Raw genomic sequence first — 18,396 nt, forward strand, 5'->3', positions numbered from 1 at the left:
TGGGCATCATCGGCTACTGCAGTGGTTTAGAGTCCGTAAGTAAAACACAAAAAAATGATGTACAACATGCGCCCAGCCTTTGTGTAGTATTAAAAAAAAACCATCAGCAGCTCCTGACGAGCTGGTACGTGGTCCTCTTGTCTTCGCCATCAAAATAAATTTGACCGACTGACAAGCAGCAACAGTGGTACTCGTTTTATTTACCCTGGAATTATAATGGACTGTGGCCGTCCTGTAAGTTTGTATTTATTGTGCTGGTTGTACCATGCTGATGCATGACCTTGCCAATCAGAACTTGACCATGTATAGTTGTTTTTTGGATTGTTTTGTTCATGTTTTTTTCTTTGCTGTAACCATATCTTTGTTGTGTAACCATCGACAATGAACATTTTATCCCAAATGGGTTTTACCTGCAGCAAAATAAAACCGAAACCCATAAAGTACCTTCCTGCGAATAATAATGCAATACCATAGAAATGGCATTTAACAAAAAAAATTAGAATGAAATACAAATGCACAAAGTAGCCAAAGCTCATTAAGGAACTGGACAAACATCAAAAAGTAGCACCCTCCTGAAAATGAGTCTAAAAACTCGAGGTTTTTTTTTTTTCCTGCTTAAGTAAGTGAATAATCGCAGCAGCAACACCACAACATAATTTCTCAAGCACATTCTCCTTTTTTTTTGTTTTGTTATTCCATTCATTTTACCTGTGATCTCACTGAGGTGTTCTTGAGTGTAAAGGGCCTTCTGGTGGAGCCACTCCCCATTGCACTTGAAGTAGATTTGTGTGGCTGGGGAGGCTGAGCAGTCGAGCGTCACCGGCTTGTTCTGCACTATGAAGCCGTCATTGGGCTCTGTCAAAAAGATGGGCAGGGGTTCCGCCAGTGCAGAGGGACGGGAATATGCAGCCGCTGCTCTGTTCTCCAAACTGTCATCTGGAGGGAGAAGGAAAGAGAGGCCAAGCAATTGCACTACGATGTCTTGTCTACCATCAGATCCTTGAGCCATTGGCCCAAACGTGATTCATCAACACCACTCCAGAGTGGTGAATGCTAACAGTTATTCCCTCAAGATCAGAAATGTGCATGACTGCAAGACCACAGCAAGGTAGCTTTTCATGAGATTTTTTTTTTTATTTTGTTAAATAAGGGTGCTGTCGTATATTTGATAGACAATATCAATTTGAAGAAATTAGATATACCAATGTATTGTGAAACATGTATGCATTTTGAAAATTAATATTGGCTGTGTCTATGCAACAGACAGTATGTATGTATGCTAAGACTTCTGTCTACTGTGGATACTGCCCATAGTAGATACTGGCAGCATTTACCAGCCCAGGTGGTATTGACCAACCCCCTTTGCTCAAGGACTATGGGAATCGTCTACAAAAGTTTGTTTTTAAGTGAGCCAACAGGAACTGCACACGATAAAAATGTGTTGTTTTCAACATATCTAAAATATACAATTATTCTTGTCAGTTTTGGATAGCTGGATCAAAATGAAACTCACAGTTCTTATATTCAATATTTCCTCAAATAGACAACCTGCTGTGGCTAAGAGATCAAACATCAAGTCTATGGCACTCTCCCCAAATGGGATGTAGCCTTGTTACTTGTGGGCAGTGTTAATAAAGCATGAGCTCAAATTACAAAGGATGATCTAATGATGGTACCATTGCTTAGAACATGAGGTTCTTATCATCTTTTATTTGAGATGAAAGATTTTACAAAAATGTAAGCTTAAACCACTGCCAGTTGTATTGCACAGTCAATGCTCTCTTGGAAAATGTAATTATTAATTTTAAACAGCCAGAACTAACAGTTCATTGTAAAATAGATGTATTTTAAGCAAGTTTTTAGATTTGCTTACTGTGAGGTTTTGTGGAAACGTAATTTTCCATTTTGACTTGGGACAAGAGTAAAATTCCTCCCATGAGATCCCGATTGTCCCTTGAAAATAAAACAAAATGTAATCCTCGCTATCTATATTCCTATACTGCAATGAGATTTAAAGTACACTATAAATCACAATGGCATAAGGTGGTTCTTATTGAAGTTAGTCTTTTTTCCCCAACACATCTGCTTTTACAGACTCCTGCCTGGTGTATATGGCAGGATTGCATATAGTATGAAAAAATGTACAACATGTGCCCATCTTCTTTGGTTCTTTCGGTAAAGTCACGTAGAATGAGAATAAAATAAAATAAGACGATAAAATTCTCACGACGTTTCAGCCATAACACAATGAAATATTGGAGCACTGTCATCCCGACAGTTCTGTTCTTTCACCTGATGAAGGCTACTTGTGTTGTGGCCGAAACGTCGTGAGAATTTTATCGTCTTATTTTATTTTATTTTATGATTTTATTCTCATTCTACGTGACTTTACCGAAATAACCAAAGAAGATGAATCCTTGCAGTCACGAAAGCTTTAAATCGAAACATGTGCCCAGTTATGTAAATACACGATTTCACATGCAATTACTGAAATGGAAAACTGCATTCACGCATGGTATAGATATTTATAATGCATTAAATGTTTAAAAACATTTACAAACCAAAAAATATGTACTTCACTCTTCATTTATTTCAAACTTTCAGGCATATGCTCCAGAAAAACTAAATCTGAAAATGGAATTCGTACTTTTTTTCCTCATCTTTATTTGAAATGCTCACCACATGTCAGTATTCATTTGTATGCCACATGTTGTTATTTGGAAGGTATTATGGGTAGGGGAAGATCTCATAATCTTAAAGAGGTTGAGTTCAAGCTGAGGGAATGAGCAGTTCTCAATTACCATAAAATACCAGCCAGACAATCACTTAAATAGCATAAAGCATATGGGTGCTTTGAGCATGGACTGTATTAAGAGGTACTGTTATCATTAAAATGGAAATAAATACATGTGGCAGCCACACCTGTTAAACTATAGAAAATGTGAATGTATCTTCATTTAATCCAAAAGTCATTAAAAATATGTATCTGCATCCACTGGATAAGGGTCATGCTATCACACAAAAAAATACTATCAGCTGCAGTCGTTTAAATCAAAGTGCATTTTGAGTGTGCCAAGACTGTTTAATTTTTAATAACCACTTTTGTTTGCATTTTCCGACATTTGCATGATAGGCACAATTTAAAATTCTACTGATTAATAAACTGATTAATAAGCATTACACTGTGCCACAAGTTACAGATAATGAACCATTTCAAAATGAACGTCTCTAATGTACAAAATGATAAGTAAAAGAAACAATACCAAGGGTTGAAAGGTATTGGTGACACTTAATATTCTTGTAAAGTTGTTATTCACTAACCCTGAAGAAAATGATACATTTCTATACCAAAGCATGTGTTTCCTCATTTAAAAAAACTATTTGTATTTTTCATTTTTCTCAAGTCAAGTTGTATGACTGACATTAATTAGTAATTTTGCGATAAAATTCATCACAAGGCACTTATGTGCATTTTTATTCACTCCTGCATTCTTGGTTTAGCAGCAAACAATTATTTAGAGGGGATTGTTTTTTACGGGGATAAGCACATAGTTAAAACCACACCACAATGTTCCCGGAAGGCAAAAAAACACAATTAATATGATAAATAAAATGTAAAACCAATTGACCAACACAAAACAAAAGGTGAGAAATTTAACGAAAGTGGAAAACCCTAAATTAAAAATTTTAATGAAAGTGGGTTTACATTATATTGCTTTGAGTAATCATTGAGTACGAAAAAACACTCAAGTCAATGTGGCAAATTATCCAGCAGTTCCAACAGGTCAACCCCGCTGTTTATATTGGACTACCCTGCAGAACATGTAAAATTTATGTTTTCTCATTGTTTGGTTGCACAATGGATACAACCCTAGGTATCAAAGAGTAACACTTTTACTGCTTTGCTGAAATATACCTTCAATAAACGTCTCAAGCTTCTCCCGTTCATCAGCTAACAATTGCTTTTTTAGGAACTAGTCCAACGTCGCACATTCAATTTTTCATAAAAGCAAACTATTAAGTTATTATATGCACGTATGCATATATATTACCACCAAAGGGATGGAGTGTTAAAATAAGTTTGTGCGCAGTTGATAGGTGGATTGTTGCATCGCATGTTTAGGAGAGGTGATAGTGGCCTGGGGAGGCCATCATCCAACAGTGGATTGACCATGGCTGCTGATAATGATGCATATATAGACAAGGAACTGCTGGCAAGATTAAAAGCAAATCCTGTGTAGGAGGATAATTATTCAAACAATGATTTATCATCATAGACATAAAAAGACATTTCTCATATGTTATCCTTTCATATAACCCTTTGTCACGAGGTACCGCTAATGACGAGAGGTCATGACATCTTAGGCCTGTGCAGACATAAAAATAGACCGATAAGTTATGATGACTTAACATTAGTGTGCAGATAAACGTGAGGAATTCTCAACAAGTCTATTCAAGAGGACAGCCTGAGTCCAGAGCATAGTGCAGCTCTGTTCGTATCAACTCAGCCTGCTACCTTCACACTTTTGATATATCTGTCCAATCACCATCCTGCTCACCTTCTCAACATTGACATCATCATTTTGATAAGGAAATCATAATTCAGGAGCTGTAACTGACTTTTGGAGAAATTAACGCATAATCACAGTAATTACATAAAGGCACACAGGTAATTTGGAAGTGTTATTTCTGGTGTCTCAGCAGACATAGCACGAAGTTTTTTTACCAGTAAAATTGTTGATTTCAAGCAAGGATTTCAGTGACCCATGATTAAACTGGGTTCTCAATTGCAGGGAGTTGATGGTCTCAGCTTAATTGGCACAGAAATCCCTTTTAAATTAACTTTCGTTTTTAACTTAATTCGGCAATAATCCTGCTCTGAGAATTAAAAGATGAACCTTTTAAAATCAACATGTGATCAACACTCTAAGCAGGGAGGGATATTGACGTTGCTATCCCCATGCTACAGTAGATAGAGACATAACTGACATCGCATGAGAAATTACGCAATGTCATCTTCGAGGGCCGATTTGTGACAATAGGTTGGCCTCTATCACTGCAAGCTGTAAAAGTTTGAAATGGAAACTTATTTTTGCATGGCACGATTCTGAAAGCACAATTGGAATGCAATTGTCGAGGGGGGGGGGGGGGTATTTCTGTTTCCGAGTCAGCCTTGAGAAGCAATCCCCAGCATCGTTTGGAATGTTCGCTGGTAGATAACAAATGCCTTAGAGGATATGCTTGAACCCTGCTCAGTAGTCCCCAGATTGCATAATAGGGTTATTTTAACGCGGAAAAAGCTCTTGTTATTTGGCACTTTACCATCTGGAATGCTCTACTAACCGCCATCTGTTATAGATGGCAATACAAATCTTCCTTCATGTATCCAAAAAAAATTTTACGGAAGCTTCTGGATGCTGTCGAGTGGTGGCACTTGTGGCAGTCTGTAGATGCAGTACTATATACTGTACTGAGCTCACAGATCTTGAAAGATCTGGGCAGTCCCATCAGTGAGCTCCTCCGGCAAGTAAGGCTGAGTTGGTTGAGTCATGTAGCGTGCATGCCCAAACAGCTTCTGCTTTGGCCAGAAAGAAGGGGCTTAATGGGGAAGGCACGAACTAGAGAAGAGATGGACTGATGTGGTACAGAAATATATGTAGCTGATGATTGGTACCAGCAGTATCAAGATTAGCCTCTGTGGAGGAGGTTAGTGAAGGACACTGCTGGGTAGTTTGAGGCAGTCGCCATCCAGCAACAACGAAGGGCAGAGGAGTGACGCTCACAACAACAAGCAGAGCGTCGGGCGGCTAAAAGAGACAGTTGGCACAGTTGGTCTATACACTTTGATAACTTCACGTGGCCTCAAGGTGAACCTAGCCAGGCACAAACTCTGTGGTGACGTCACTGCCACTAAATCGCGAACGTCAGTTGCTGTTTATCAATACAGCAGACTTAAGATGGGCAGAGATAAAATCATCATAGAAATAAGAGGGGATACCAACCAGTGTAATTGGTTTATATTAATGCATGCTGTTGTATTTACGTCTACTTCCCTCGACAATGATAATAGTTACGACAGGCAATGATGATTATAGTATGTAATAGTATATTGTATAATTAAAAATAAAAATTCGCTCTACATATAGCATGTGTTTTATTGATGTATTTTTTTCATCTATAGTAAACATGTGGGCAATAAGTGGGTGTTGTTTTCATTAATAATAATAATGATCAGAGTTCACCTTGAGAAGGTGATGTGCTTTGGCCATTTTTTTCAAGATGTGAATTCAGCCACTAAAATTTTAAACACATTTGTAGTGCATTCGTCGTCCATTAAACTTAGCAATTCTGTGGCTACCTTCATTTATTCACATATTTTAAATTTAAAAGTCAAGTAATTACTTGAATTTGTAATGGATGTATCGAGACACTTTTACAAGCTGAAATTGCAGACACATTCGGTGCCAAACTACATAGCATTAGATAAAAGCAAACCTGTTCTGCACAAAGTTAATTCATGTAAGACACACACACTTTTCAAACTTGTATATTGACTCTAGCATGCTCCGTCAGCTTAACGTACGTGCAACAATCGGAAGCCTCAATCTAAAAATATATTACATTTGGTATGGAGGACAGTGGGACGTAATTATATTAGATTTTTCTTCAGTTTTTACCTTCCAGTGGAACTGTGAAGATCCCAAGAAGGTAATATTGTACAATGTGATTCCAAGAACTATAGAACATTCGGTATTTTATACCAAGGACACTGGATTCGAATGGTTTAACGTCTCGGAGATTACAATTGACAATGATTTAAAAAAGTATTATGGAGCATAACACAATTGTTTTTATCCTAGATCAGTCACAAGTTATTTGTCATAAAAAGTGACATTATCATTTAACTTTTTCTGCGATAATGCAATATAAGCTTTTCACATTCTCATTTAAAGCCAGTCATTTGTATCCACATTGCTTAGGCCCACTTTTCAACACACAACTATATAATCAATTATTTCACGTACTTTTAAATCTACTTCAAATTACTTTTCTACTTTCAAAAATAATGTCTGAGCCTATTATCTGGTAAAATAGGTATGTGCAGTGAATCAAGCATGAAGGAATCAAGGGCCATTTTGTCCCATTATTTGCACAATAAATGGGAATTTTAAACATTTACATTCACGGACATTCCTTGGATGCAAAACGTAACTGTAGATATGGGCAGGTGAAGTCAGGGGTCACTTGCAGAGTTGATGACTGTGGCTTTATTCAAATGTTCCCAGTGGCCATCACCCTCGTCAAGTCTCTGCAAACTTCAACACCACTGAAACTTCTATTTTCTGAAGAGTTTACAAGGTGGCTTCATGGATTGATGCAGTTAAATGGCTGTGAAACGTCAGTGCATGTAAGTGACAATGGCATGACTTGCCCATCACAGTTTGTGAACCATGCTTGTCTTGCAGAAAGTGAAGCATATACGTCAGTTGACCTGACATCAATAATTGTTTAAGACCATAATCGTAAGCCATTGATAACCCACTGCCGGATCGAGGCCTTCCCAAGCATTCACCATCTCTCACGATCCTGCAATGTAATCAAATCAACCCAGCACACGAACTAAATGTGAAGCGTCGGTTGCTCTAAAATAAAGCATCGTTACAAAATATCCAAAACTACTGGTTGTTGATTTGGACAGTTCTCACAATGTATATTATCTTAGGCTCAAATACAATTCCTATAATGGACGGTAGTAATGGTGCATGCATGTACGTATGTTGAACCTCTTTCACACTGTATGTAGCCAACCATGCCAATCGGAGGTGCCATTATGTCATTCGGGAAAAGGGTGCAGGGTGCCTCGTGGGGCATTCAGGCAGGAAGGGGCGACCCTTGGGAAGCTGTCCAGCATCGTAGAATCACAACTTAACCAAATGACCAATGCCTACGTCATTAATTGATATGGTGATACTGCTGGTATCGGAGTCAATATAAAACAACCAGGATTTACCAGAATTGGGTTAAATTGATGCAATAGGCATCAGTTTCAATGGCAGTTTGGGTCGATACAAGCCAGATGGAATTGACCATGATATCAGACAACTGTTCTCAACTCGACTCGCCATTCATATGTCTAATGTGTAGCGAGACAAAATTGTAACATTTCCATCAAACACCAGTGGCATTCAGGCAAAGAAGGTGGGCCTGTGCATCCTTGCTGACGTAATGGAATTATTTTTTTAATAAATAAATGCGAATTCTACTGGTTTATTCCTAATCTCTAAAACAATCCCAACCATTGCAGATGAAAATTTCCCATCTCAGTCCAGGCCGATGGGATTCTATCGGACGGTCCTTTCAAATGGCAGACACACTGTTAGACTCATAAACATAGTATCGTGGTACTGTATTTGTATTTGAATTTAATCTCTGCAGGAATCGTCCACCAGTAATGGATCGATATACTGCATATGCGATTTACACATTAAATACTATTTCAGAAGTATTATGATCCCTTATGATCCCTTGTATAAAGGTGTCAGTTTTTGTGCCAGCTAAAAGGGTTTAAACCTATTCCTATTACTATTTCAGAAGTGTTTATAATTATTAAAGTAGTGCATTCAAATATCTCAAGGTCAATGGGAATATTGTCGTGGCAGTGGGCTTAATCTACATTTCGCAGATAAATCAACATAGAATTTAGGGATAAGTGCTATTGAAGAGCTATCATCTTTAAAAAACAAAACGCGATTTCCTTCACTACAGAAGTTAAATTTTGTATTTTAGTTTTCTTAAATGGGCGTGCTACTATGCTTAGAAGAGGCCAAAAAACCTTCTATAGAGGATCGCTATAACTTTCTCGAGTGGAGGCCCTTCCACCAGCAATGGAGTCAGCATAAAATTACAGGGCTGCACCTTTACCATTTAGAAATGATAACTGTATAATTCCATGTCTAAAAGAATTGCCTCCACTGCATCTCAGCACCCAAGGATGGTACAAATGATTTGTGACAACAAACATGACAAGTAGTGCAGGCAATGATTGTCGAGTGTGGTGGAGTGATGCTGAAAACCTCACAGTGCCTTCATTGGCATTACCCCCAGCTACTTTAGAGGAGAGTCAATGCAAATTCATTATTTGCACTAAGTATGATGTTATGACAACAAAAGTTAGGACATGGAAACTGCTCATAGACTTCAGCACTCCTCTTAATCCCAATCAGTGTGAACTGTTGACCTCGCCTGTGAGTAAGATTATAGCTGATCTCCATCTCAGCAATTTTAAGTACCATGCGTACTGGTCTAAAGTAATATATTGCATTCTTGTAGACACTTTAACTCAATATTGATCTGGCTGTTGTCAATGTCTGGCTCTAACATCAGACAATGTGAACCAAAATGAAGTAATCTACTGTAGTGCCAGTACACCAAGCCTTGAAAGCAACTCACATGTGGAACAATTTTTACGTTCTGCGCAAAGTATGTATCCCTGACGGAACCTCAGTTTTGTTTTTTTCTAAAAGCAGCAGCAACTATTGCATAACATCTATATATCCTACTTAATTCAGATATAAGACACCTTTCAATGATAAAATAAAGCACAAAATGATGTTGAGAAACAAAAACTAATCCAGTAAATAGTGAACACAGAACTTTACGTTGGTCTGGTCATATAAACAGAAGATTTTAACATTCAGCTTTAGAGAAAATAGGAGAGGATAAGCTATCGTGCCGAGTTTCACAAATACAGACGCAAGTTGAAACAATCTAACGCATAATTTCTTGCACTGACCGAGGTACTTATGGACCAGTCATGGGGGTGCAAAGACTTCTCAAGAGTCTGAATTTATTAAATTGTACACATTGGTTAACATGGCTTGAAAGATAAACTATGGTTTAAATGTACTGATTTTATTTATACTGATGCAGTTAATGGCAAACAAGAGCAAGACAGAATTACATTGAAAGTGAGAAAATATATAAAAATTATATAGTCAGTGTAGCTATATACAGTGAGTAAAAAAGGTACAACACATTAAGATACTTTTAATACATATCCTTGTTTAATAATGATGTTTGTAAGTCAAACTGAATGTTGCCGTAAATCATTTACAGTACCGGATACTGCCCACATTTTTCATTTAAAGATTTTACAAAGGCTGATATTATACATCTATACTGTATTATATGAAGAAAAAAACATCACTTAATAATGCTACTTCAAAAGGTAAAAACATTTTTTGGTGATCCTGCATGGCAGTGGTACACAAGCACAATTAACAAAGGAACAAAAAGGTGAACACATTTGTCAATAACACTGCTATAAACAATGTAAAAAGGCAAGCTTTCAGGCAATGGCCCCCATCTTAGAGTACTATGAAGAAGTTGAGTTTTAAAGATATATGTGCTATTAATATAAATATGACTGTGTTGTCTATTCCATTACACGACTAGCACATGAAAATAAAACCTAAACAAGTTAAAGGAATAATAAACAATTAAGGATCTGCCTTTGTGTCGAACAACTGAGAGTGCATTTAACATTAAACATTTTATTTTAATTCAGCTTTTAATAGTGACATTGCAAATACACTATGAGTTTGTATATTAAATTATACGTTATTTAATAGGCATCACATCGCTATATATGTGTTTTTATTCCATGATTTGACCTAAAATGTATTTAATTATTGTCACTGGGTTTTGTATTCAAAGCAAACAATACAGCTATAAGACAATATTACATTTCATTTAGAATAGTATTTATAGACATTAGTTATTTGTCAACCGATTACATTGGTTAATGCACAACAAATGGGTACATTTTCACGAGTATGATTCGATTTTGAGCATTGCCTTCAAGTATATATCAAACTCAACCAATCAATCAAACTATGGTATATTTAATACAGGGTGTTTAAAAAATATGGACCCAATTTCAAAGCAGTATATTTCACGATGGCAACATGTTACAATTACACAAAAAGTTACAAACAGTTTAATGAGTTATCAAGTTTTACGAACCATTTTATAAATGCTTTATGTGCCCTCCACCTGCTGTACAGACAACATCGAGATGATACTCTCTGGTTATTTCGGTAAAGTCACGTAGATAGAAAAAAGAATAAAAGAAAACACGTTTCGGTTGCAATACAAGCGTCCGTCTTCAGGTGAGAAAATGATCTGCTGTTGTGGCTTTATATAGGCACGGGGGGGGGGAGGAGTTCTGTCAAGTCGTGGCTGTAGGAGTTCACAGGAGAGAGGCGGGGGGGGTTGTGGCGTGCAGGAAAGGGTGGGGCTGGAGAAATTAGCAAGTAAAGGAGCTCGAATTAGTAATCGGACGACGGCAACCGGGTGGGTGAGAGAAAATCGTAGCAGTTTTAACTTGGCGCGGTTTATCACATCCTTCCAATGATTGCTCAATCTGAATCCATCTATTCCATTAAAGTTTTGTCTGTGTTTGTATATCTGGATGGCTTCATGAACAATTCTCTGATGGTGGCCGGAGGGTTTGCAGAGCACCTTGGTCTCGGAAAAAAACAATGTCATGTGTGCCGACAGCTTTGAAACAATGATCCTCCACTGCCGAGGTGTTGGTTCTGTCGTGTTTCAAATCCGCTTTGTGTTTGCGAACCCGGTCTGAGCCACGTTGCTTCATTTCATCAATGTAACTGCTGCCGCAGACACAACTCAACTTATAGACACCAGGTCATTGCATGTCTGGAATCGCATCCTTCACCGATGGGATAAAAATCACGGATTTGGTGTACTGTGTTGAATCGAACTTGGATCTTGTGTTTATTCAAGATTTTGGCAATCCTTTTGGTAACCCCTGCTATGTATGGTTAGGTGATGGTTTTGATTGGGTCCTCAGATGGTTCTCTACCCATGGTTGGGGATGCTGCTTTGCGGATTGTGCGGTCAGAATATCCATTCCTCCTGAGAGCCTGGCATATGTTTATGAAATGTTGATACAGGAGTCAAAAACCCATTGATATCCATAAGAGGATTTTTGGGTTAGATCGCCTAAATATGTGTCGTTAAAACCCGCCACCACCCGACACAGCCAACTAACAAGGGTTGTCAGGTAAACAAAACATGCCAATTCGTCACTAGTACAGCAGAAAGGTGTGTTGGAGAGCCAAGCCACAACATTTACAATCTGAGTACGACGTTTCGCCAGTAATTACAGTGAGAGAACAAAATATTTGATCCCCTGCTGATTATGCACGTTTGCCCACTGACAAATAAATGATCAGTCTATCATTTTAATGGTAGATTAATTTGAACAGTGAGAGACAGAATAACAACAAAAATCCAGAAAAACGCATGTCAAAAATGTTATAAATTGATTTGCATTTTAATGAGGAAAATAAGTATATGACCCCTCTGCAAAATATGACTTAGAAGTTTGTGGCAAAACCCTTGTTGGCAATCACAGAGGTCAGACGTTTCTTGTAGTTGGCCACCAGGTTTGCACACATCTCAGGAGGGATTTTGTCCCACTCCTCTTTGCAGATCTTCTCCAAGTCATTAAGGTTTCGAGGCTGACGTTTGGCAACTCGAACCTTCAGCTTCCTCCACAGATTTTCTATGGGATTAAGGTCTGGAGACTGGCTAGGCCACTCCAGGACCTTAATGTACTTCTTCTTGAGCCACTCCTTTGTTGTCTTGGCCATGTGTGTTGGGTCATTGTCATGCTGGAATACCCATCCACGACCCATTTTCAATGCCCTGGCTGAGGGAAGGAAGTTCTCATCCAAGATTTGACGGTACATGGCCCCGTCCATCGTCCATTTGATGCGGTGAAGTTGTCCTGTCCCCTTAGCAGAAAAACACCCCAAAAGCATAATGTTTCCACCTCCATGTTTGCCGGTGGGGATGGTGTTTTTGGGGTCATAGGCAGCATTCCTCCTCCTCCAAACATGGCGAGTTGAGTTGATGCCGAAGAGCTCCATTTTGGTCTCATCTGACCACAACACTTTCACCCAGTTGTCCTCTGAATCATTCAGATTTTCATTGGCAAACTTCAGACGGGCATCTATATGTGCTTTCTTGAGCAGGGGGACCTTGCGGGCGCTGCAGGATTTCAGTCCTTCACGGCGTAGTGTGTTACCAATTGTTTTCCTGGTGACTATGGTCCCAGCTGCCTTGAGGTCATTGACAAGATCCTCCCGTGTCGTTCTGGGCTGATTCCTCACCGTTCTCATGATCATTGCAACTCCACGAGGTGAGATCTTGCATGGAGCCCCAGGCCGAGGGAGATTGATAGTTCTTTTGTGTTTCTTCCATTTGTGAATAATCGCACCAACTGTTGTCACCTTCTCACCAAGCTGCTTGGCAATGGTCTTGTAGCCCATTCCAGTCTTGTGTAGGTCTACAATCTTGTCCCTGACATCCTTGGAGAGCTCTTTGGTCTTGGCCATGGTGGAGAGTTTGGAATCTGATTGATTGCTTCTGTGGACAGGTGTCTTTTATACAGGTAACAAGCTGAGATTCGGAGCACTTCCTTTAAGAGTGTGCTCCTAATCTTAGCTCGTTACCTGTATAAAAGACACCTGGGAGCCAGACATCTTTCTGATTGAGAGGGGGTCAAATACTTATTTCCCTCATTAAAATGCAATTCAATTTATAACATTTTTTACATGCGTTTTTCTGGATTTTGTTGTTTTTATTCTGTCTCTCACTGTTTAAATAAACCTACCATTAAATGATAGACTGATCATTTCTTTGTCAGTGGGCAAACGTACAAAATCAGCAGGGGATCAAATACTTATTTCCCTCACTGTACAACCAGCTTCATTAGGCAACAGCCATATTTCCGTTTCTCATATTATGGCATAGATGTGGTGACCACACTTCTGTGCTCTTGAGTCAACGTACATTAAGCATGCACATTATGCGAGCCCTTTGAACTTGTGCTTCCTGTCTATTGTGTATTAAAATAGCCGTACCAACGGTTATCCCTATTGAAATATGCTGCCCTTTGTAGGCATGCATTTAAATAATGTATTATTTGATGATTCACTTCCACGCAGCACTAAGGCGGTAGCTATCCGAACGGTTAAAGTTATTTTTACTTATTTTAATTTCGATAGATTCTCTAATTAGTCTTGGCCAGTAGTAGCTAGTTTTTACACAAAACTTCAACATTATCAAAACCAATTGAGTGTCCTTGTTGGCACGCGTGTTCTGCTACTGCTGACAGTTGTATTTGGGAAAATGTAATATTTCTCTGATGTTCTTTTAGTCTCGTACTGATCATTCGTCCTGTTTACCCAACATAACATTCACCACACGTGCCGTTAATCCTGTACACACCTTCTGTCGATTGCTTCGGTAATACATATTTTGTACTAGATATTAATATCTGTATTTTATGTACTGTGCCAAATCTGACTCTGATGTTTTGTTTTTCCAAACATCTGGCTAGTTTATCAGTTACTCCCCAATGTACGTTTTTTTATCGTTTTCATTACTTCGGCAGTTTCAATGCTCGTGTTATTTGATTTGGTTTTGCCATGCAATGCCTTGTTGATTTGTGCATCATTGTAACCGTTCATTTTCAGCACTTTTTTTAGAAGTTGAATTTCAATTCTCAGACTGTTACCATCTGACACTTTCTTAGCTCGATGAATGAGCGTCTTTATAAGAGCAGATTTCTGTGCGGGGTGATGGTGTGACTCTGCATTCAGATAGGCGTCAGTATGCATTTTCTGTCGGTAAACACTGTGTGTTATATTACTATTTCGACCCCGTCCAATCATAAACCCATTGATATGTAGAAACCTTGCAAAGTGCTGTTGAATGTTTAATATGTGAATGTAAATGAATGGATAAAGATATGAAAAATGCAAACAGCAACAGAAGATGTGATCTTTGGAAATACACTTTCTTTAGTGCATTAATAAGCAAATGTTTATGTATCAACAAAATGTGCAGTTCATAAAATGCGAATGATGGATATAAAGGTTTTAAATGTAATTTTAATTGAAGAAAGAAAACAAGCACCGCCCATATATCTAACAAACAAATATTCCCGAGAATATATGTGTTGATGTGCACGAATATGCCATCATCCTCCTGAGAAACAAAGCAAAGCCCTCTTGGGACTGAAGAACATGTGCTGATCCTTGCACAAAGTTCTGATGCAGGCCAGTGCATCACATTTGAAGGTTGTTAGAACTTTTGTAATTATAGCAATGCGTTTATTAGATTGCAACAACAGCACATTTTCTATATATAAATAAAACCGACAGACCCAGTAAATTTTACCTATTTTTTTACATTTCAACAATACGATAAATTCGAAGAAAATTCATAAGAAAATGGTGGTTATTGGTGGGGGTGAAGTAAATACACAGTTTTTGGATTGGGTAATACGTAGATATATATAATTCTTATTTTCATGGGGACTGGTAAGTATCTGTAACAAACTCCTCAATATGTTACTCTGTGATACAACATCATGCTGAGTAGTTTGGATGGACCACATAGGATTATCATCCCTTTGCAGCTAAGAAAATTGGTATGTCCCAATATATCAATTCGATTCTTACACTCAGGATACATACAATGGAGTCATACGTGTACAATTCAATCAATTACAATTCATTCAAATAACATGTAAAGTACATACTAACTTCACATGTGTTCTAATGAGACGAATAAGACTGTGTAAATGAGACAGAACAATTGAGAAATAATGCAAATGATGTATTCTAAATGAGACGAAAAATAATTGATTCTCGAATCTAATTTTCACCCTCAACAGGTGACAATTCAGTGAATCGGTTCAGGAAGTGAGTGGGGGTGAACTGTGAGACATCTAATTGGCAATATAGAGAAATACAACGCTGACAGATGAGCAAGCCATTTCATATAAGTAAACAAGGCTGAACATGTTTCCATTAGAACACTGGCCAGTTTTTTATCATTGGCTATAAATGTAATAAAATTAATAGTTTGTTTAAAATAAAGGTTGGTGGTTTAGAAAAACTCCCAAATTTATCGTTATCATTAGCACAACAGTCGTTCAGGGTCAGTCAATTGCCACATACAACAAACGCTGTCTTTAAACACAGCACAGTGATTTAAAGCTTGTTAAAATGTAGGCACTTAACATTTGTTGACGCGCTGGGGTATTGATGTGCATAAAATACGGATTAGTTGTTAACAGCGCTTGGGATTCAATCCCTAAATAGGCTAAACATGTTTTTGAGTTTTATCTCTTTGGGAGTCTTACACGTTGATATTTGAAGGTCGTTATGTTATAACGGCAATTAAACACACAGACTCACACACATGTACAGATGACAGAACGCCACTCAACGTGATCCCTTTAGACACTTGGTACACTTTAATATTGGCATTAAGACACTGGTGTAACCACCAATCACATCACAACATAAACGGGCTGATGTGCACATCTCCTTCATGAACGGTAAATTTAAAGAAACAAGTCACAGTACTGCAGCGCGACTGTGGCCATGCAGCCCAAACCCCAGACCATGTAGTAAACCAATGTCGTTTACACTCTCTCAATGAAGAAGGAACAACCAGAAGTACACAAACTCCCCCCCCCCATGCCCTCTCATGTAAAGTAGATGTTGAAATTGGCATTTAGCTCCTGAAAATATTGTCATAGGAAAGAACAGGAGAGTCTTGAGAAGCCACTGAATGTTTTATTATAGATACAAGTAAATAAGGGATTGAAAACAAAATCCGCTTGATATTTAAAGTTTGAATGATGGATTTAATTCTGCACTAAAGAGCTTAAAGCAATATATTCCATGATGGGAAAAATTGGAATTATAATTTGTGCATTTGGACGTGCAGTCTTTAAATACATAATGCATTTCTTTAAGGCACATTAAGCAATGTTTTGGGTGTAGATATTGCTTAACCCAGCATGCGTGTGCATGATGTTTTCTATAATAAATCGGCAAACAATTAAAAGATCAAGTAGGCAGAAAAAATGCGAACATAAATATCAATTAAAGTTTATCCTCACAATTTTGCATACACACCATAGTAGTGCGATGCATGCAGTTTTATGCACTGGAACATAAATTTACGTTATTAATTATGTGCAGTGTTTACGCGGAAATATTATGCATTATTTTGAATATTACATGAAGCATTGCTCATATTGTATTTAATATATAACATATAATTATGAAGGCATAGGAGAAATAACCATTCTGAAGAGGTTTGCTGCATACATAAAAATCCAATGAAGAACCGTGTTAAAGTAGCCACTGAAGAACCAATAAACAAAATGTGAAGTCATGAGGCAATGAATGCATGATCATTATTATTATTTCTGGCAGATCAACGTCGTTTCATTTATAAAAAATATATATATATATAAATTTAACCTACAAGATTCTGTCCGGAGTGTTTAGATATTGTGTTGATAAAGCTGTATGTCATATCAGCACACATTTCTACATAGCCGAATAAAAAAACATTGAACAAAAAACATTAAACACTCAAAAAAGTGCATACTTAAAACATATATCTGTATATGATGGATTGTCAAAAAGTTTAAATGAAAGGATGTCATAAATAAAAACAAACATAATTATTACATGACTTTTAAAGTCAAGATTTAACCTCTATTTACTAATGTTTAACATAATCACTAGTTTTCAATATGTTTGATATTGCTGTCAATTAAACAGACAGCCGTTTGTATTCAGTGTAGAAAATCGTGAATTTACTTCTGGAATTATATACAGGACCTACGTGATGCATGATCTAATCTGGAAGCAAATTCTCCACATATAATGAATGGCACATGAATCAAGCTACACCCAATTTGCGTGTGGGTTCAAAACTCAAGACATAAATTGAACAGAATGTATTACCATAGCAAAGGCTTATAACGCATTTAGATGTAAGAGAACTGCAATAGACGAAGTATTTCGTCATAAATGTACCAGGTGCACCTTCTTAATTACCATAATTATAGCTATTCTACCTTCTACCCTCAGAATAAGTGGCCTAATTACAGCTCTGATATGATATCGACGAACAATTGTCATTATGTGCCGTGTCATTCCAGGTTTAGTTTATAAGCACAGGTATACAAATAAGCCACTCTGATAAAGAATAAGGAAACTAGTGGTATTTAATTATGACGTATGTGACCATTCTGTTGAAACAAATGAAAAAAAAACATAAAATTGCTTGAACATTTTAATGTCAACCCTGAAATGTGGTCTGATTATGCAACTCTCAATTCAGGATTATAATACATTGCCAATTAAAAACCTCATACCCCTTTCCACGCTGTCAATTGAAGTTCGAGTGCTTTAATTTACATAGCATCGTGTGTTACAGCTCAGTGCTCAGATATATCTGTTCAGAACTTCGCATATCAATTATATA

The 18,396-nt window shown here is 37.6% G+C and overlaps 1 protein-coding gene across 4 annotated transcripts in view; it reads right to left on the reverse strand.

Annotated features, from left to right (window-relative positions):
- The window catches only part of LOC116940229 (netrin receptor UNC5C), a 119,499-nt gene that overhangs the window by 60,708 nt on the left and 40,395 nt on the right, over positions 1-18,396 (reverse strand). For 3 of the 4 annotated variants that reach the window (XM_032949720.2, XM_032949719.2, XM_032949718.2), the window contains exon 2: positions 709-936. The exons of the other annotated variant lie outside the window; for it this stretch is intronic. In XM_032949720.2, coding sequence (XP_032805611.2) covers positions 709-936 — 228 coding nt within the window. The remainder of the gene's footprint in view (positions 1-708; positions 937-18,396) is intronic. 4 annotated transcript variants of the gene reach the window in all.

Source organism: Petromyzon marinus, chromosome 8 (assembly GCF_048934315.1).
Source record: "Petromyzon marinus isolate PM22_M1 ecotype Great Lakes invasive population chromosome 8, UKy_Petmar_22M1.pri1.0, whole genome shotgun sequence".
NCBI lineage: Eukaryota > Metazoa > Chordata > Hyperoartia > Petromyzontiformes > Petromyzontidae > Petromyzon > Petromyzon marinus.